General features: G+C 43.8%; 1 protein-coding gene across 2 annotated transcripts in view; it reads left to right on the top strand.

Annotated features, from left to right (window-relative positions):
• INPP4A (inositol polyphosphate-4-phosphatase type I A) overlaps positions 1-19,753 on the top strand; it is a 139,963-nt gene that overhangs the window by 62,298 nt on the left and 57,912 nt on the right. For both annotated transcript variants that reach the window (XM_023515771.1, XM_023515770.1), the window contains exons 2-4: positions 6,803-6,864; positions 7,755-7,963; positions 8,484-8,528. In XM_023515771.1, coding sequence (XP_023371539.1) covers positions 7,858-7,963; positions 8,484-8,528 — 151 coding nt within the window. In that variant the 5' untranslated portion in view covers positions 6,803-6,864; positions 7,755-7,857. The remainder of the gene's footprint in view (positions 1-6,802; positions 6,865-7,754; positions 7,964-8,483; positions 8,529-19,753) is intronic.

Genomic DNA, 19,753 nt, shown 5'->3' with positions numbered 1-19,753 from the left:
CTGGGAAACCAATCATATGGCTAGAGGGCTAGCACTTTAAGTCTCCCAGCCCTCCCTGGCCTGGTCCTGGGATCAGAGAAAGGCTGAAGTTTGAGATGATAAACCAATGGCCAGTGGTTTAAGCAATCACGCCTATGTGATGAAGTGTTCATTAAAAACGCGAAAGGACTGAGTTCTGGGAGCATCAGGATAGCTGAACACGTAGAGGTTCCTGGAAGTGGCTTACTGGAGAGGGCATGGACGCCTCAGCCTTTCCTACATGCCCTACCCTAGGCATCTCTTCCATCTGACTGTTTACCTGTCATCTTTGTAATATTCTTTATAATCTGTAAAAGTAAGTAAATGCTTTTCTGAGTCTTGTGAGCTGCTCTAACAAATTAGTTGAACCCAAGGAGGGGATTTTAGGAATCTCTGATTTATAGCTGGTTCATCAGAAGGGTAGCTGGACTCTGGACTGGTCTCTGAAGTGGGCAGCAGTCTTGTGGGACTGAGCCCTCAGCCTGTGGGATCCCACACTGTCTCCAGTTAGGTAGTGTCAGAACCTAGTGGAGTTAGCGCACACCCAGCTGGAGTCCACTGGAGAATCTGCTGCAGAGTCTGCTTGTTTAGTGTCTGGGGAAACGTGCCTTCCCCCCTGCATCTGGGGTCCCAGAAGTATTCTGTGTTGTGAGAGGATAGCAGGAGAAGCTGAGTTTGATTTTTCCTGTATCTCTCAAGGGGAGGAAGGTTTGTCTGATCAACTACTCGCTAAAGTGGAATTTTTATTTCTTATGCTTTCCCCATTTCCTAGAGCCCTCTGGTAGTCTCCCTACTCCCCAGAGGTTTTTTTCTCATGAGTTGGCCATCGCTTATCCAAAGAACAAAACATCATTTCCCCCAAGCATTGTGCAGTATTAGCTGGTGATTGTGATTTTTTAATAGCCATTTCTGGGAATGCCTGCTATGTCCCAGACTTTAGTCAGGGTAACTAACACTGGCTGCTGTAACAAAACCCTCAAAACCTCACTGGCTTCATGCAACAATGGTTTATTTCTTACTCAAGCTAAGCCCAGTATAGGTTGTATGTGGGGAAAGGGTAGGGAGTGGGGCTGTGTTCCACACAATTTCAGGAATGTAGTTTCCTTCCATTTAGCAGGGGTGTCCAACCTGAGGCCCTTGGGCTGCATCTGAATTATCTGAGGTCTGTTTTGCTTATCTGTAGTTTTGGATATTGTGAAAATCAGGTTCAGACCTTTTTTATACTCATCATCTTTTGTTAGTGTATGTGTATTTAATGTGTATCCCAAGACAATTTTTCCAATGTGCAGCAGAAAATAAAAAGTTTGGACACCCTTGATTCCAGTGATTCCATGTTACCCTGGGGTGGATAATTGGGGAATTATCTACCCAATCCACTGTATCCAGCCAGGTAGTCAGGAAAGAAAGAGATGTAGGAATACATAAGTAGTTTTACTATCTGTGTCTAGGTGGGAACCCATCTTTTCAGCGCTCAGTCACATAAGTGGGATAGAGAAAATATAGTGTCTCTGCATAGGAAGAGGATCACAGGAACAGAACGTCAGGGCGGGGAAGTGCAGCCTCTGCGACAGAGCTTGAAGGTTCGCTTACCCAGCAGGGGTTTGTCTATGGCAGTGGTTCTCAACTGGTGGGTTGCAACCCATAGGAACTGTATTAAAGGGTTGCAGCATTAGGAAGGTTGAGAACCACTGGTCTGTGATTAGATTTGAGCTGGGCACCCAGGAAGCTATGGAAGAAGTAAGCAGTTTTTAAGTCTGGTGCTCACAAGACACATGATGCCCGGATGGTCGTTCCATGGTCACAGGTGGCAGTACATTATCATGAGGTACAGACTGGGTTGGCTGTATCAGGAGATCCCCAATTAGTAAAGGTCTGTCTACAGGAGATGCTCCATGCAGGAAGGTGGTATTTGTCTCAGGTCATTACTAACAGTAATTTTCAGTACCAGTGAATGGTCTGATCTGATCTGCCTCATTGATCTGTGATTTCAGCTGTCCTGGATTTGGGGTTTTTCAGAGAAAGTTCTTCCTCTTTCTGCCTCTTAAAGGAGCCTCTTCCCCAGGGGCTGCTCACTCATGCTTTGTCTCACTCAACCTTTTCATCTTTCTTCTGTCCTGTATTGCCTGTGATTGGAGAGCAGAGGCACAGTGAAGGTTCCAGCCCGTTTGCTGCCCACAGAGACAGCAGAGGGTAGGGGTGCAATGAGGGGCCCCCAATTGTACTTGAGCTTTTTGCTTTGGGTCCCAGCAGGTATAGTTTGTTTTTAACTTCTATGTGACCTTGAAAAAAATCACCCTGTCTGTGCTTCCATGACCTTGTCTGTGCACACGTTTTTAAAGCTGCACACGCTTTAAAAAAGTGGCTCATGCCTGAAATCTCAGCTCTCTGGGGGGCTGAGGTGGGTGGATTGCCTGAGCTCAGAAGTTTGAGGGCAGCCTGAGCAATAGCAAGGCTACCAAAAATAGAAAAACTTAGTGGCACCTGTAGCTCAGTGGGTAGGGCACTGTCCACATCCACCTAGGCTAGAGGGTTCAAACCCGGCCTGGGCCTACTAAACAACAATGACATCTGCAACAAAAAAATAGCTGAGCATTGTGGCAGGCACATATAGTCCCAGCTACTTTGGAGGCTGAGGCCAGAGAATCACTTAAGCCCAAGAGTTTGAGGTTGCTGTGAGCTGTGACCCCATGGCACTCTACCGAGGGCAACATAGTGAGCTCTGTCTGGAAAAAAAAAAAATAGAAAAACTATATGGGCATTGTGGTAGGTGCCTGTAGTCCCAGTTACTTGAGAAGCTGAGGCAAGAGGACTTTGAGGTTCTTGTGAGGTGTGATGCCATGGCACTCTACCCAGAGTGGATTCTGTCTCAAAAAATAACAAGTAAAATACAATAAAGTATTTTATTAAAAATAAAGTAAAATACAATAGCAAAGTGAAATAATAAAATTTATTCTCAGAAGAACTCCAGTGAGTAAGATGGACAAAAGTGGAGCTCTCGTGGTTGATAATCTTACCCCCTCACCTCCAGCTCAATGGCGCCCTTGAGAGGTTGCTGAGGCAGAGAGGCCTCCGGAACTTCAGGCCTGAGATTCCTTACTTCTGCAGGGAGGGCAGACTGACCTTTCCAAGACTGGTTCTGAGGGTCCTTGCCATCTCACCAGTGTGAATCCTAACACCCCTGCTGTCTACTAGCGCTCCCTGCACCCTCTCCCCTGTCCCCACACGTGAAAGGGACATTAGTGGGATGGAACCAGGATGTCCATTCCATGACTTGGGTCCACCTATCAGAAGGGGTCACATGACCCAACACAGAGAGGAAAGGAGGCAGTTGGTTTCAGGAGATACTGTTTCTTTTCTTCTTCTTGAACCAAAGAAAAGATGCCAGCCCGGTAGGCAGCTCCCACACACTTCTCTCTCCTCTTTAAGCAGTTTCTCTTCCTAATGAGCTCTGGTCTTCAAATGGAACTGGGAGGAAAAATGGGACCTTGGGACTATAGGAATCCTTGGTGAATTACCTCAAATTAATGAGACTAAGAAGGAAAATAAAATTCAGTTGTGCAAATTAGCTTCATGTTCTGGGTCTTGATGACTTAAATTGGGTATTCTAATTAAATGGCCTCAAATAACTGTGAAGTGATTTCTAAGGTCTTTTTGACCTAAAAGTTTCTCTGACCTGTGAACTCTCTGACGTGTAAAATTAGTCTGTAGACGTTCCCCTTTAAACATTTCTATGTCCAGAAACCTCACAGTGCCTGTTAACACACACCACCCTTCCTAAGGAGGGCAGGCAGATGGAGCGGGCCCTGAAGGGGGAGGTGGAGGGCACAGGGGTGGATTGGAGCCTCCCTGGAGCTGGTAAAATGTTGGGGTTCAGATGTGGCCCTGTGTTAGGTAGGTATCATCACTGTCCCAAGTGACGGGGATAACGGGCACCTTCATCAGGCTGAGCAGGGCAGCCAGGCAGTAGAACAGCTTCTCCCGCAAGCCAAAGTCCTGCCCAGGCGCACCTCTGCCTCTGGCTAGCCTGGGGGCAACCTTCAGTGATGCAGGAACGTGTGACAGGGAAGAAGGAAAACAGTTCCCTACAATCACAGCCCCAATGTCACCATCATCCTGGTGAAATCTCCCACTGGCTCCTTCCTTCTGTACAATATCTTTTTCTTTCAAAACACATGTGTTTTAGAATTTACATAAACATTTTTCATGCTCTATTGTCTTTATTATAGTCATCGAAGGAATTAAATAACGCTTTTTATTAAGGAATAAGAATCACATCACCTCTATGTAGCTCTATGCATTTTCACACAGCAAAGTCACTTGTGGAACTGGTGCACAGGTCATTTCCAGAGCCCCAGAAGTCCCCTTACACCCACCCCACCAACATAACCCTCTTCTGATTCCTTTTTTTTTTTTTTGAGACAGAGTCTCAATCTGTTGCCCTGGCTGGAGTGCCGAGGTGTTAGCCTAGCTCACAGCAATCTCAAATTCTTGGGTTCAGGTGTTCTTTCTACCTCAGCCTCCTGAGTAGCTGGGACTACAGGCACCCACCACAACACCCCTAATTTTTCTATTTTTAGTAGAGATGAGGTCTTGCTTTTGCTCAGGCTAGTCTTAACCTCCTGAGTGTAAGCAATCTACCTGTCTGAGCCTGCCAGAGGGCTAGGATTACAGGTGTGAGCACCACACCTAGCTTCCCTCTCCTGAGTCTTAATTCCACCCTTTCAATAGGCCTGCCCTTGAGTTTTGTGTACATGGCCTTGCCTAGATCAGGATGGCTTTTCATCTTGGATTGTGTCTGGTATGTATATCTTACTATTATGGATGCCATTGCTTTAAACAGCTTTTTGGTCAACATGTACATGGAAATACACGTTAGCAGTGCCATTTGTTCCGAGTTGTGTACCAGGTCACAGAGCAGGTATAGGTTCAGCTTGAGTACAGACTGCCAGTTTTCCAGAGTGGCCGTGCCATTTACACTCCCCCAGCAGAGAGTCAGTTCCAGTTGTCTCACATTTCCTGCCAACACTTGGTATTGTCCCTTCCTTTTTACCTGTCCTGGTGGGCTGCACAGGTGTCTCATGGCTTCAGTTTGCATCTCCCTGATGACTAATGAGGCTGAAGAACTTTTCGTCTGTTTGCTGGCTTTATTATAATCATTTTAACTGCTGTGGAATAATGTATCTTAAGGATGTTTCAAAACATTCTTACCTGTAGGCGGGCATTTAGATTGCTTTGTCATTATAACTAATGCTACAGTAAGCTAATAAGTATAACTTTGCCCAGGAGTCTTCTCCATGTTCTGGATTATTAGGGAGGATTTTGTTGTTGTTTATAAATTTCGATAGTTAATGCCAAATTGCTTTCTGAAGGCTTGCACCACTCTAAAATGTGATCAACAGGGCCGGGTGTGGTGGCTCACGCCTATAATCCCAGCACTCTGGGAGGCCAAGGTGGGTGGATTGCTTGAGTTCAGGAGTTCAAGACCAGGCTGAGCAAGAGCCAGACCCCAGTCTCAACTAAAATAGAAAACTAGCTGGGAGTTGTGGCAGGTGTCTATAGTCCCAGCTCTTGGGAGGCTGAGGCAAGAGGATTGTTCAAGCCCAAAGAGTTTGAGGTTGTTGTGAGTTTCAACACCACAACATTCTACCTAGGTGACAGACTGAGACTCCATCTCAAAAAGTAATAATAATAATAAAATAAAATGTGATCAACAATATAGGAGAGCACTATATAGTTTCCACCAGGTCCTCCAGCAGTGCATAATCTACTAAAAGAACAAATAACCTCTTAGAGGACTAATTTAGGTGAAGACAGATATATTTAGCATTGCTTTATTATTAATCCATTTGGTCACTTTTCCAAAATGTTTACCATATGTATTTGCCTTTCATGAATTCATACCTCTTGCCACTTGCATTTTGGTGAGTTAATTTGTACAAGCATTACTGTAAAATGTTAGTGCCACGAGTACTTTCCCACTTTCACCATTTGTGTTGCGTGTTGTTTGCCTTGGACACCTTTTGACATTGACAAACCAGCGAATCTTACCCTGGGTGATGTTTACTGTAGCCCCCCAGCCAGGCCACTGCCCTCTCTGCTGAGGTGCTTAGGCTGAAGGTCCCTAGGCGCCCCTAGTGGCAGGAATAGGAGCACAGCCTGCAAGTGAAACTGAGTCTGCCTCTGGCCAAGTGCACTGCTCTTCTGAGCACATCCAGATGGCTGGTGAACCTGGTGGGACTGCCCCAGTAGCACAGTGCAGTGCTGGGGCCGGGTGGGTCCTGGGTGTTCAGCTTTATAGGACGGCACCTGCGGGTAGGCAGCAGCAGCAGCATCGTGGGAACCCAGTGGGATGTGCACAGCGCTCTCCTTTTCTTGTTCATTTGATTTCTCCTGCAGCCCTGTGAGATGGGTGCAACTGGCCCCTTAGGCCCTGAAGAGCAGAGCCTCAGAGGGTCCTGCAGTTTTTCCTGGAGCCTGTACTTTCTAAGTGGGGAAAGTAGAACTCAGATGCCTGTTCTCGCCTTTTCCTTAAGCCATACCTAGCTGTCCACTGGCTCTTTAGGGCAGGCCCAGACTCCCCCAACAGACCACTCCTGCAGGGGAGAGGAATATGCACTTTCTCATTTTGGGTTGAAGCAAAATTTGTGTTTTTGATCCAAAAGATTGGATTGTGGTGTGGAGCTCAGAAATGAAGAGGCTCTGGGCTTCCCCACATTTCTAGGCATTGTTTTCCAGGAACTTTATGTTTTAATACTTTCTCAAGTTTATACTTTTCTGTTTTTAGATGATGGATTTGGACGTGCTTCTATGAAGAAATGCCGCGTGGTCCAAGAGCAAACATGTCCAGTAAGTCACTGGTGAATTAACACAAGCGCAGGAGCCCAGGCCCATCAGGTGCAGAGGTGTGGACACCCGTTGAGAAGACAGGGATGTCTCTGGATACATGGAGACCTGTAGGCATGTTTTAAACCATCCATATTGCTCAGTCTAATTATCTTTACTTCTAAAGATTGTTCCTTCTAGAGACAGCAGGAATTGTAGCACATAGGGTTGGAGAACCTTGAAAGTTGCTTCTTGCTGTTTAACCTACTTCTGCGAGCAAATGTGAGCTCCGAGCCATGCCACTCAGGCTCTGTCTGACTCAGCTGCAGTGGAGTTTTGCCCAGAGTCCTCCCCATTCTCTGCACAGCACCATCCTGGATTATCACTTACGTGCTTTCTGGGAAAGAAAGGCTGAGACTGAGACACAGGAAGTTTGTGTAGGTCTGGGAAGAAAGCAAGCAGGTCAGAGATGGGAGCTTTCTCACCAGTGCTCCACCGCATGGGTGGAGCCTGTGGGCAGCAGATTCTCTGGTGGCTCTTACCCTTCTCACAGAGCTGTGGTGAACTGATTTAAAATTTTAAAGGTTCTGTGAGACTCATCAACAGAAGAGCATAAGAAAGTGAGCAAGAAAATCCCAAAAGCTGCATTTGTAATTGTATACATTCATTCATTCACTGTGGCATAACTTCACTGAAGAGGACTCGATATCCTTACAGGATCCTATGGGCATCCTATGTTGGGGAGTGGGAAGGACATGGGCACCAGTAGGGGCCAAGAGCAGGAGACACTCCACCCCAGTTCCTCACCTGCCAGAGGAAGCTGAGCTCAGCCACGTTAGGTCCTGTTCTCCGTCCTTGAGAGCCCAGTGTTTCATCCCCATGGTTTCTTATCTGTGTTTGTTCCTATTTCTCAGGGTTACTGCCACCTTAGAGGACTAGGGCTTGGTAACAGCGCTTCCCAGGGAATCAGGCGTGGTCTGATCCAGGAAGAGGAAGCATATCATCACCAATGACATCATGACAGCAAGAGAGCAGAGCCCTCGCCATGGCGCCAGGGCCCGTGCCATGCAGCGGGCTTCCACCATCGATGTGGCGGGCGACATGCTGGGCCTCTCTCTGGCAGGTGAGCCTCAGAGCCTGCACCCAGCTCCTGGTATGAGCTCATGGCACGTGCACCCCAGACTGTAGCAGCACCCAGCAGACAGGATGAATGCCCCCCAACTACCCCAGGCTATGGGGTGTCCTGGTGTGGCACCTGGTTGAACCAAGGAATAGGAAGGGGCAGTCAGTCCCCTTCTTGGAAACTCCTTCTGCTGGAACCTGAATGCTGTCAAGTTTTCCAGCTCAGGTGGGTGCCTCCAGGGCTCCTTTGCCAGTATGGAATCCATAGTGCCTATCTGGCAAGTGCCCAGGCTGTGGCAAAAACCCTGTTGTGGGCGCGTCAACCAAGGTAGAGAGGAGGCTGTGGTTGTGAGGTCTGAGACTTCTTAGGAATTTCAAAAGCAAACTATGTAGAAAATAAGAAATCACCGTACATAACAACATTCTGGGGGGAAGAAAGTGGAGTGTTGGTGTTTTGGCATTAAATCTGCGAACAGGAAAGTTTATTAAGGGTGATTTTTTTGTCACTTTTTTCTATTCAGGAAATATACAAGATCCGGATGAGCCCATTTTAGAATTCAGCTTAGGTAGGTATCTTTTTGTTTGGTTTTAAAAAAATATGTGCTTAAAAATAAAAACATTACCACCAGCGTAGGTTTGTCTCAAAGAACTTGCTGTTGCTGCCACCCCCGCTGCAGTGTTTCTGAGGTGATGGGGCCCTGAAGGAGGTGTGAACTAATGTGGGTGGGGAGGGACCTCAGGGGGCTCTGGTCTCCTTATCATGGGGTACCCCCCTTAGAGGTGTGCTTTTGGCAAGTGGCTTGGGATAGGGAGGTGAGCCCACCCAGAGCCACTGGCACGGAGGCACAGGCTGCCTACCCCCCACCCACCTCACTAGGAGAACAACGGGGCTTAGGGCTCAGCTTTGTCACTGTTGGCTCTAAGGCCTTGCGTGATTGAGTTGGGATCTCTAACCCTCTGTCCTTTAAGAAAAGGGTGGTCATGACACCTGTGTCCTCTTCTCAGTAAGGATCAGATGAGAAGATACTAAAAAATGGATTAGAATTGCCAAGGCTGGGGTTACAGAAGCGTGGCATTCCTGTAGCTTAGCTGTGGGTGCCTGATGCTACCCAGTGCTCCTCTCTCCTTCCCTTGTTGGTGATCAGTATCTGTCAGCAGCCTGGCAACAATGACTAGGAGGTGGTGTGCCATAAACCAGGCACCTCCTGAGGGGTCAGATGACTTGGGTTCCACTCCTGCCTGCACCAAGCTACTTGTGTAGTCTTGAGCCTACTGCTTAACCTTGCTGAACCAGTTTTCTCTTGTGCTATATGGAGGGGTTATTGCTTGTTTGAGAGACAAAGAAGGTCAAGGCAGTTAAACCCCTCTCCCCCACAAGAAAGACCTGGACAAATTGCTAAACCCATAAGAGTGTAAGTACATTATTATCATAGTAATAGTAAACTGTGTAAATGTTCCCATTTTAGATTAAATTTCCCTAAACAAGTTCAGAGGGTTTCTCCAACCTTGACTTGGTTGCTGGTTCTGCCGTGGGGATTGCATACTGTACTGTATACTCGGAATGGGTGGTTTGGGGAGAAGCTGCCTCTAACTCTGCTAGGACTCCCACATCAACCCACCTCCATCTCAGAAGAACTTTATTGCTTTTTACAAATTACAGAACTGACTTCCAGGACTTTATTTTCATGCCAGCAGAGTAAACATATTTCCAAATACTTCCTTATTTTAAATCATTTGAAACATCAGGACAAATAAGAAACAAAAACACAAACTCTGGACAGTGGGGCATTTTTGCAACCCCTAGACGTCACCTGGGAGGAGGAAGCCAATGAGCAGATGAAGAAATAGCAAACAGGAGAGAGGAGCCTGGTCACACCTGTGCGTGAGTGGTGGAGGCCAGAGCAGGGGATGTGTCCCAAAGGCACTGGGATGTTCAGGAGACAAAGTGGAGGCTTATTGGAGAGTTCGTGTAAGGAAGGGTTGGGGCTCAGGTGTCCACCACAGCCCATCAGCCCTGCAGGGATCAGGAGTTTCTTTTCTTGAGAGGCTTCAGAAACAGAGGGGCTTGGGTGGGTAGACCAGCACAGGGGTGGGAGGAGCTAGACAGAAATGGATTAAACGGATGTCTTTATTGACTAAGAAGCTGCTCTGACCTCTTTGCATCCTAATTCTGCTAGGCTTATGACTCTGGGAAGGAGTGCTTTCTCTGGAGAAAGTAAGCCACTCATCTCCCACAAAGAGACACAAGCTTTCTGGAGCCCAACTCAGAGCAGGCCTGCCAACCACTTGGTCACTGTCATTGAGCCCACCTTGCCCACCTGTGTACACTTGACATCAAATAGCTTTCTAACATCTCGTTCTCAAAAACAAATGGACACGTGTCCACACAGATTGGTACACAAGTATTCCCTGCAGCTTTATTCGTAATAGCCAACACTGGAAACAACCCAAATGTTCATCAGCCGGAAAATAAACTAACGGTGGCGCATGCATGCAGTGGAATAGCATTCGGCAAGGGGAAGGAAGGAACTGCTCACATAATCCCATGGGCAAATCTCAGATGCATTAGCAAAAGGAGAGGAGCCACACACAAAAGGCTGCCTAGTGTTACATGATTCCATGTATATGAAACTCAGGAAGATTAATCAATGATGCTATCAAATTAGCAGGTTGTTAGGAAGGTGAGAGTTGATTGGAAAAGGGTCAGGGAAATCTGTGAGGTGATGAAATGCTCTGTATCTTCACTGTATTGGTGGTCCGATGGCTGTACGTATTTATCAAAACTCATCAAACTTATACGCTTATAATGGTACATCCTGTGTACCCCTAAATTGTCTTAAAGACAAAATGAAAGAATAGTCAAAGGTCACCAGACCTTTGTGGAAGGCCTACAACATGAAAGGAAAAACAGATAGAAAAAATAGAACTTGGAAGAAACAGAGATTGGAAAAAATGCCAAAAAAATTATATTCTGTATACTCAAGAAAGGATGGTATGGCCATAAAATAAAGGTAGGATACTGCTGGACCCAGCAGTTCCTGTCTGTAATCCCATATTCTAGAGGCCAGGGTGGGAGGATCACTTAAGCCTAGGAGTTCAAGACCAGCCTATAACTCTACAAAAAATAATAAAGAACATTAGGCAGGCCTGGTGGTGTCGACTGTATTCCTAGTTACTTAGGAGGCTAAGGTAGGGAGATTGAGGAATTTGAGGTTACAGTGAGCAGTGATTGTGTCACTACACTCCAGCCTGGGCAACAAAGTGAGACCTTATCTTTAAAAATAAAAAATTAAAGGCTCAGCACCGTAGCTCAGTGGTTACAGTGCCAGCCCAGGCCTACTAAACAACAATGACAGCTACAACAAAAAAAAATAGCTGGGTATTGTGGCAGGCACCTCTAGTCCCAGCTACTTGGGAAGGTGAGGCAAGAGAATTGCTTACGCCCAGGAGTTTGAGGTTGCTGTGAGCTGTGACAGCATGGCACTCTACCCAGGGCAACAGATTGAGACTGTGTCTCAAAAAAAAAAAAAGACAATAGCCTGGTGTTGTGGTGGGTGCCTATAGTCCCAGGTACTTGGGAGGCTGAGGCAAAAGAATCGCTTAAGCCGAAGAGTTTGAGGTTGCTGTGAGCTGTGATATCACAGCACTCTACCAAGGTGACAAAATGAGACTCTGTCTCAAAAAAAAAAAATTGAAGAACAAGGCCAATCTTAAAAATTTTAAGAATGATATATACAATGTTTAAAAATCTGAAAAAGTTTTGAAGACAGGTAAGGAATTCTCTAAGAAAATAATTTTTTTTTTTTTTTTGAGACAGAGCCTCAAGCTATCCCCCTGGGTAGAGTGCCATGGCATCATAGCTCATAGCAACCTCCAACTCCTGGGCTCAAGTGAGTCTCCTGCCTCAGCTTCCCAAGTAGCTGGGACCACAGGCATCTGCCACAATGCCCTGCTATTTTTTGGTTGCAGCCATCATTGTTGTTTTGGTGGGCCTGGGCTGGATTCGAACCCGCCACCTTAGGTATATGTGGCTGGCGCCTTAGCCACTTGAGCCACAGGCGCCGAGCCGAAAATAAAATTTTAAAATAGAATATGGGTGAGAGACTGAAATGAAAAATTAGAAAGTAAATCCAAAAAGTCCCAACATTTAGAAGAAAAAAATAGAAAAGATTATAATAAAGGGAATTACAAAGAAATAATAGAAGAAATCTCTCATAACTGAAGAATTTATTTCTAGGTTAAAAACACCTGCCAAGGCTTAGCATAATAATGAAAGAGACCCATAACATGGTTATCATGGTGAAATTTCTGAACACTGGCAATAAAATGAAGATCTTAAAAACTTCTAGATAGGGAAAAATTAAAACAAGTCCAAGGATCAGGAATAAAACTGGCACGGAGAGTCTCAGTGACGTTGGAAATAGAAAGATGGCGAGATGACACTTCTAATTACATTTTTGAGCTAGAATACTCTACCCAACCAGACTATCAGTCCCACGTGAAGGTAGAAAGAAACCTTTCTCAGCTCACTTCCCTTGTGTTCTTTTTCTGGAAGTTAGTGGAGGATGTGCACCACCCAAAAGATGGAACAAATTGAGGAAAAGAAGTTGTGGAATCTAGAAAACAGGATCCTCACCAGAAGAGAAGTGGAAGAAATCCGATGTGGCTCGTATTGGATGGTGTTTGCTTCACTTTAATCATGCTGCGTGTGGCTATAGCAAAGTTGAGCTAACCGGATTCAGGGTTGAGAGAGGATGAGGATTCACATAAGTCAGTTAAAAATCTGCACTCCCCATGATAGAACTCAGGACATTTCCGAAGGTGGTGAGCAGTCATGTAAATTAGGCACACGGAGGAAGAAACAGCTTAAATAAGTGAGGATGAATTTTAAGTTTAATGAATTTTGCCCCCATTTTTTATTTATTATTTCAGATTAATATGAGGGTACAAACGATTAGGTTATAATGTTTGCATTTGTTATGTAAGGTCCCAGGCGGTGTGCCGTCTACCCTTACGTTACGGCCATTAGGTGAGAGTACACCAATCCCCCCATTCCTACCTTCCCACCACCCTCCAACTTGAATTAAATTGAGTTTTTCTCTTGCGTACCACAATTTTTTTAAAAGTAAGGAGCAGGAGCTCAATAATTGAGCAAATATTTTGACTTGTCTTTAACTTATTAATATTTTGACTTATTTTTAAAATAAGTACCAGCTGAAATTTTTAAAAAATTAGTATGTGCTCTTTGTAAAACCTTTAATACAAAAAAATGTTAGAGGAAAAGAAAACTATTGGAGAGAGATGCTCAATTGGCATTTCAGGTATGTACCCTTCCCAAATGCTGTTTTTCCCCTCACGGAGTGCTATGTAGAGTTTTTTGGTTTTTTTTTAAACGATTTTCATATGGAAGTGATATAATTATTTACAAACATGTCATCCTAGTGTTTTGGCATGCTTTTTTTTAATGTAGCAAGACATATTTTTGCTTTAGTAGGTGTGGAATCTACTTCATCGTCTATCTTACAGCTACACTGTGCTTGTTTTAACCAGTATTGGACATTTAGTTTTTCTTTGCAATTTGCGATTTAAATACCACTGCAGTGAATATACTTACACGTAGAGCTTTCATACATTTTGCTGATTATTTCCTTAGGATAATCTCTTGGAGATAAAAACTGCTGAGTCAAAGGTTTGTGCTTGAAATATGTTTTGCCAGTTTGCCTCAACAGCATTTATTTAGCATCTGTTCAGCTGCAATTGCAGAAGATCAGGTTGGAGAGATGAGGCATACATATCAGAGGCTGTGGTTTCTGTGGAAATATGCCAAATGAGTGATGTAAGTGATAAACAGAAGGGACGTGACTGTGGGCTGTGCAGAGAAACTTCACAAAAGCAATGGAACCTGAGCAAGAAATTCAGCGTTGGCTGAAATTTAGATAGGTGGGTGATGAGGCCAGGGGAGAAGGTTACTTGTAGGTAGGTGTGTTCTCAATGTGGCCATGGGCCCATCAGCCTCAGAAAAATCAGTCTTCCTAGCCTTTGGCCACCTATTACACTTCAGTCTTCTTGTCATCTCTAGTGCCTGAAAACTCCAATATTCTGTTCTTGTATGAGTGTTAATATCCTCCATGTGGTGGGAGATCAGGCAGAGAGAGACCACTGGTGTTTTAAGGACACTTTGTAGCTTACAGGAGTGGGAACAAGTGGACCAGTCAAGTCAGAGATTCCTATTGAGGCAGACTTAGTATAATAGGACAAACAGACGAGCACTTTAAAAAAATAAGACCTTATTAAAAGCTTCTAGAAGGGCCAGGCGTGGTGTCTCATGCCTATAATCGATCTGAGAGGCCAAGGCTGGCAGATCGATTGAGCTCAGGAGTTTGAGACCAGCCTGAGCAAGTGTGAGACCCCATCTCTAAGAAAAAAATAGCTGAACATTGTGGCAAGTGCCTGTAGTCCCAGTTACTCGGGAGGCTGAGGCAAGAGAATCACTTGAGTCCAAGAGTTTGAGGTTGCTGTGAGCTATGATGCCACAGCACTCAACCCAGGGCAGCTGAGTGAGACTCTGTCTCAAAAAATAAACAAATAAATAAAGCTTCTAGAAGAAAACATAGGAGAATTCACAACCTTAGTATGAGCAAAGACTTCTTAGAACACAAAAAGCACTAACTCTTTGATTTCCTTGCTATTGCTGCCGTAGCAAATTACCAGATTTACCAACTTAATACAAATCTATTACCTTCCAGTTCCGTTAGGTCGGAAATTCAATGTGCTTTGCTGGGTCCTTGCTTAGAGTCTCAGAACCAAATCCGGGGAAACAGGGCTGCAGTTCTCTCTAAGGGTTCTTGGAAAGATTCTCTTCCCTTGCTCATTCAGGTTGTTGGCAGAATTCACTTCCATGTGGTTTTGGATTAAGGCCCCGTTTCTTTGCTAGCTATCAGTGAAGGCCCATCGTCAGTTCCCAGAAATGCCCACATTCCTCTTGTGGGCTTATGGCCCCTCCCTCTGTCTTCCAAGCTGGCAGGGGCCACTCTTCTTCCTCCCTCTTCTTCCCTTGTCAGATCTTTATTTTTCACTCGTCAGTTGTTTCAGGTCCCTGGAAATTAACCAAAGGCTTTCACTCTGGGGAGCATTTATGCAAGAAAAATTGCCGTTTCAATAAGGACAGAGAGATTTACGGTGTTTTAACTTACCCTCTTTCCACCTTCCTCTCCCCAGTTCTATAACAGACTTGCAAACCAACAGCCCTAAAATCATGGTGAGTACCAGCAGCCTCAGAGCCACTGGAGGGATTAGAGCCCTTTCTAAGGAAATTGTCATTATTTGATCTGGCTGGCAGTTCCCTGGGAAACTCCACTTTCAGGGCCTACCTTTATTTGGCCTAATTAAGAATTTACCCAGTTGGGACACCTTTTTTTCTGACAGTGTCTGTCAATTGATTAATATCACAGCTGACTGAAGCAGTAATGACAGTTGGGGCAAACTAAAGCTGAGCCCCCAAAAAGTGTTAAAAGGGGAAGCTGGGGGTGATATCTCACAGGGATCTTTGCAAAGCTCTGACATATTTGTAGAAATCTCAAAGCTGGTGCACAAGTAGGCTGTGTACCTGCCCAGTGCTATGTGTATGTATGTTCAGGAAAGAGCGAGAAAGTCCTAAGCAGTCACCCCAGATAGACCCTATGGTTCTGTGTAAGCAGGCAGTGAAAGCTATGACAGAGATGGAATCTGCGTGCCTGAACATCGGACATGTACCCAAACATGTACACGGGACTCCCAGCAAAGGCTACAGCAAAGGTCTGCGATTCCTGATGTTTAAAGAACTCTCTCTCCAGGCATTATCTGACCAGTAGGCTAATGAAGCAGTCACTACAGTGACCACACATGACCAAAAATATTACTATACAGAATTAGATCAGGAAAGTCTCTGAACAAACAGGAACAACAAAAGAGCAGCAGCAGCAAATCCAGGGGAAGGAGGAGAATCTGATTTCCAGAGTTTCCACATTCTATTATTTAAAATATCTAGTCTTCAACACAGCATTGTGAGACACTGCAAAAAAGCTAAGAAAGTACGGCCCATGCATGGGTCAGTGAGGAAGGGGGCACCGGGGGCAGGGATCAAATAGTCACTAGAAACTGTCCCCAAGAAAGCACAGATGTTTGACTTAGTAGACAAAGATTTTAAGTGAGTTATTTTAAGAATGTTCAAAGACCTAAAGGAAAGTATGAGAACAGTGTTTAAAGTATAAGGTTCAGTATCAAACTATGAATTCTCAAAAATATGAGACAAGCACTGGGAACAGAAACACACTATAGAAACCGATCTGGAAAGATCTATCAGAGACTGAAAGAACCTTATTGACTGTATGTGTTAGTCAGTTTGGGCAACTGAAACAGAATATCATAGACTGGGCGGCTTTAACCACAGAGATGTATGTCCTCACAGTTGTGGAGGCTGGGAAGTCCAACACTGGGACACCAGCTCTGTCCTGTGAGGATCAGCTTCCTGGTTTGTAGATGGTTGTTGTCTTGTACCCTCACACGGCAGAGCCCAGGGAGCAAACTCTCCTGTCTGTTCCTCTAAAGTCATGAATCCCATTCATGAGGGCTCTACCCTCATGATAGATCACTTCCCAGGGATGCCATCTCCTGACACTGTCACACTGGGAGTTGGGACTTCCACATATAAATTTGGGGAGGGACACATATGGTCCATAATACCACATTAGAGGAGAATAAAGACATTAAACTAGTCTAGTTTCATCAGGAACTAGAAACCATAAAAAGAACCAAATGGATAGTCTAGAATTTAAAAAAAACCCTGAATTTTAAACTCAATGGATGAGTCTAAAAAGCAGATTAGATACAAGTGAAGAAAAAATTAGTGGTTTTAGAAATAGATCAAGAAGAAAATTTCCAAAATAAAGTCAGAGAGGTAAGATAAAAAGAAAAATAGTGGAAGAGAGTGTAAAAAGCATAAAGAGCAGAGTGAGAAAGTCTCATATACATTTATTTGGGGTGTAAGAAGGAACACAGAGAAGGGTGAGCAGCAGTATTTATAATTGAAGGTTTCTTTCAAGCTAATAAAATACAGCAAGTCACAAAGTAACTAAAGAGAGAATATACCTAGAGACATCATACTAAAATACCGAGGGCTGCCGGAGGGAGGATCAGGGAGGATCGCCGCCATCATGAATGACACAGTAACTATCCGAACCAGGAAGTTCATGACTAACCAACTACTTCAGAGGAAACAAATGGTCACTGATGTCCTTCACCCTGGGAAGGCAACAGTACCAAAGACAGAAATTAGAGAAAAACTAGCCAAGATGTACAAGACGACACCCGATGTCATCTTCGTATTTGGATTCAGGACTCACTTTGGGAGTGAGTGGGAAGACAATGGGCTATGGCATGATTTACGATTCTTTGGATTATGCAAAGAACAATGAACCCAAACATAGACTTGCAAGGCACGGCCTATATGAGAAGAAAAAGACGTCAAGAAAGCAGCAAAAGGAACGCAGGAACGGAATGAAGAAAGTCGGGGGACAGCAAAGGCTAATGCTGGTCCTGGCAAAAAGGTGAAGGAGTAAAGACTCTACAGTGATGTTATCTGCAGCCATTGTATAGATTTTTCACAAGAGGATGAATAAAGACTTTTCATGTGAAAAAAAAAATACTGAAAGCCAGATTGAGTGGGAAAATCATAAAAGCTACCAGAAGCACACACAACACTCAAAGCAGCAATAATTAGACTGCTGACTTTATTTAAAAAAAAAAAAAAAAGCCCACAGGCTTTTTTTAAATCCCTTTATTTAAAGGACTTAGAGAAAATAACTACCTAGAGAATACCCTTCAAGAATTAAGGTGGAATGATGACATTTTCCAACCATAAAAGCTGAAAGAATATGTCAACACCAGACACATACTATAAACAATCCTAAGAGATGATCCTCAGTTAGAAGGAAGATGATTCCAGATGGATGTTTCACTGACGTAGAAAGGATTGAACATTTAGAAACACAAGAAGGGATCTGAGGTGAATATCTGAGTATAGCGGCATGAATAGTGACTACATAAAGTACACACACATACACAAATGTGCATGCTAATAAATAGCAGACGTGACAATATTAACATCAGGCAAAGGGTAATTAGAGCCCAAAGAGACTGTGAGTTGTATGCAATGATCCGATCATCACAGCTACTTTTGAAGGACAGGGATGGCCAGAAATCCTCTCAATTAAACACTTCTCAGAGCACAATAAAGAATTGTTTGTTCCTACTCTACCAAATCTGTGTCTGCTCATGCCCTTTCTTTGTATTTTCTTGTCTCTTAAGCCCTCGTTTTTTCCTCATTTCCTTCCTTAGTCTCTATTAGTGTCTTCCATCCCATCCCTCTTCAGTTTCTTCCTTTTCCTCTGTATTTGCCTCACCCCTGGTGAAAACCAAAATGTATTTTTTTTAAATAGAGTTAATAATTTTTTTTGTTTCTTCTATGTTTATTTTAAAACTATGATAAAGTATACATGTCATAAAATTTATTATTTTAGCCATTCATTGAAATTAAGCACAGTCTTCTGTTGCTTCCTGACAGGGATACATATGAGAAATGTATTGTTAGGTGATTCATTGTGCAAAAATAAAGCGCACTTACACCAACCTAGGTGGTACAGCCACCTACACACCCCAGCTGGGTGGGATGGCCTATTGCTCCTGGGCTACAGACCTGCTAGTGTGTTACTGTACTGAATACTGTAGGCAGCTATGACACAGTGGTAAGTAGTTGTGTATCTGAACCCAGAAAAGGTTATGGATTGCTGTGATGTCACTCGGCAATTGGAAGTTTTCAGCTCTTTTATTATCTTACGGGACCATCATCAGATATGTGGTCCGTCATTGAGCATTGTTATATGGCACATAACTTTATTCACATTGTGGTATTATCGTTATGACCATCTATCTCCATAACTTTTTTCGTCTTGATAGAAAGAGTTCATTAATTTTAATGTTTTTAAATCTTAATTTAAAAGGGAGAAACGGAACATTTCTATTTCTAAGTTAATCTGGTTTACCATCTAATTCATCAATTCTAAGATGTCCTTTGTTTTCACATTTTAAATCTCTCTTTTATGAGAAAGTGTCTTACAATCAATGGCAAATAGCAATGGGGTATTTTTTTTTTTCCACAGTGCATTTTACAATGGGGAGCATGTTATATTTGATGAAATACAGCTATTTTTTCCTGGCATTCACTCCTATGATAGAATTATCTGAGTCTTGTAATCTATTTCAGAATGCTGGAATGGTTACCAGGTACTTAACATTTTTAATAATCTTGCATTTAGTATGATTCAGGAGAATTAATGACTTTTTAAAAAAGCATTGAATCAGCACATTGTACCCCATAAATGCAGTAATGTACACAGTTATTTTTATTTTTATTTATTTTTTTTAATTTTTTTTTTTATTGAATGGTAACTGTGTACATTGATGCACTTTGGGGGTACAGTGTGGTGTTTTCACACACAATCCAAGACACTTCCATCAAACTGGTTAACTTGGCCTTCATGTAACTTTCTTAGTTATTGTGTTAAAATGTTCATATTCTACTCATAGAAATATTCACTTGTACCCTTGTAAGATGAAATTTTTTTTTTTTTTTGAGACAAAGCCTCAGGCTGTCCCCTTGGTAGAGTACTGTGGCATCATAGCTCACAGCAACCTCCAACTCCTGGACTCAAGCGAGTCTCCTGCCTCAGCCTCCCAAGTAGCTGGGACCACAGGC

The sequence above is a fragment of the Otolemur garnettii genome, unplaced genomic scaffold (genome assembly GCF_000181295.1).
Source record: "Otolemur garnettii isolate 467f Iridium unplaced genomic scaffold, OtoGar3 scaffold00079, whole genome shotgun sequence".
In the NCBI taxonomy this organism is placed as follows: Eukaryota; Metazoa; Chordata; class Mammalia; order Primates; family Galagidae; genus Otolemur; species Otolemur garnettii.
The sequence above is the reverse complement of the archived record's forward strand: the minus strand, read 5'-3'. Positions and strand labels throughout refer to the sequence as shown.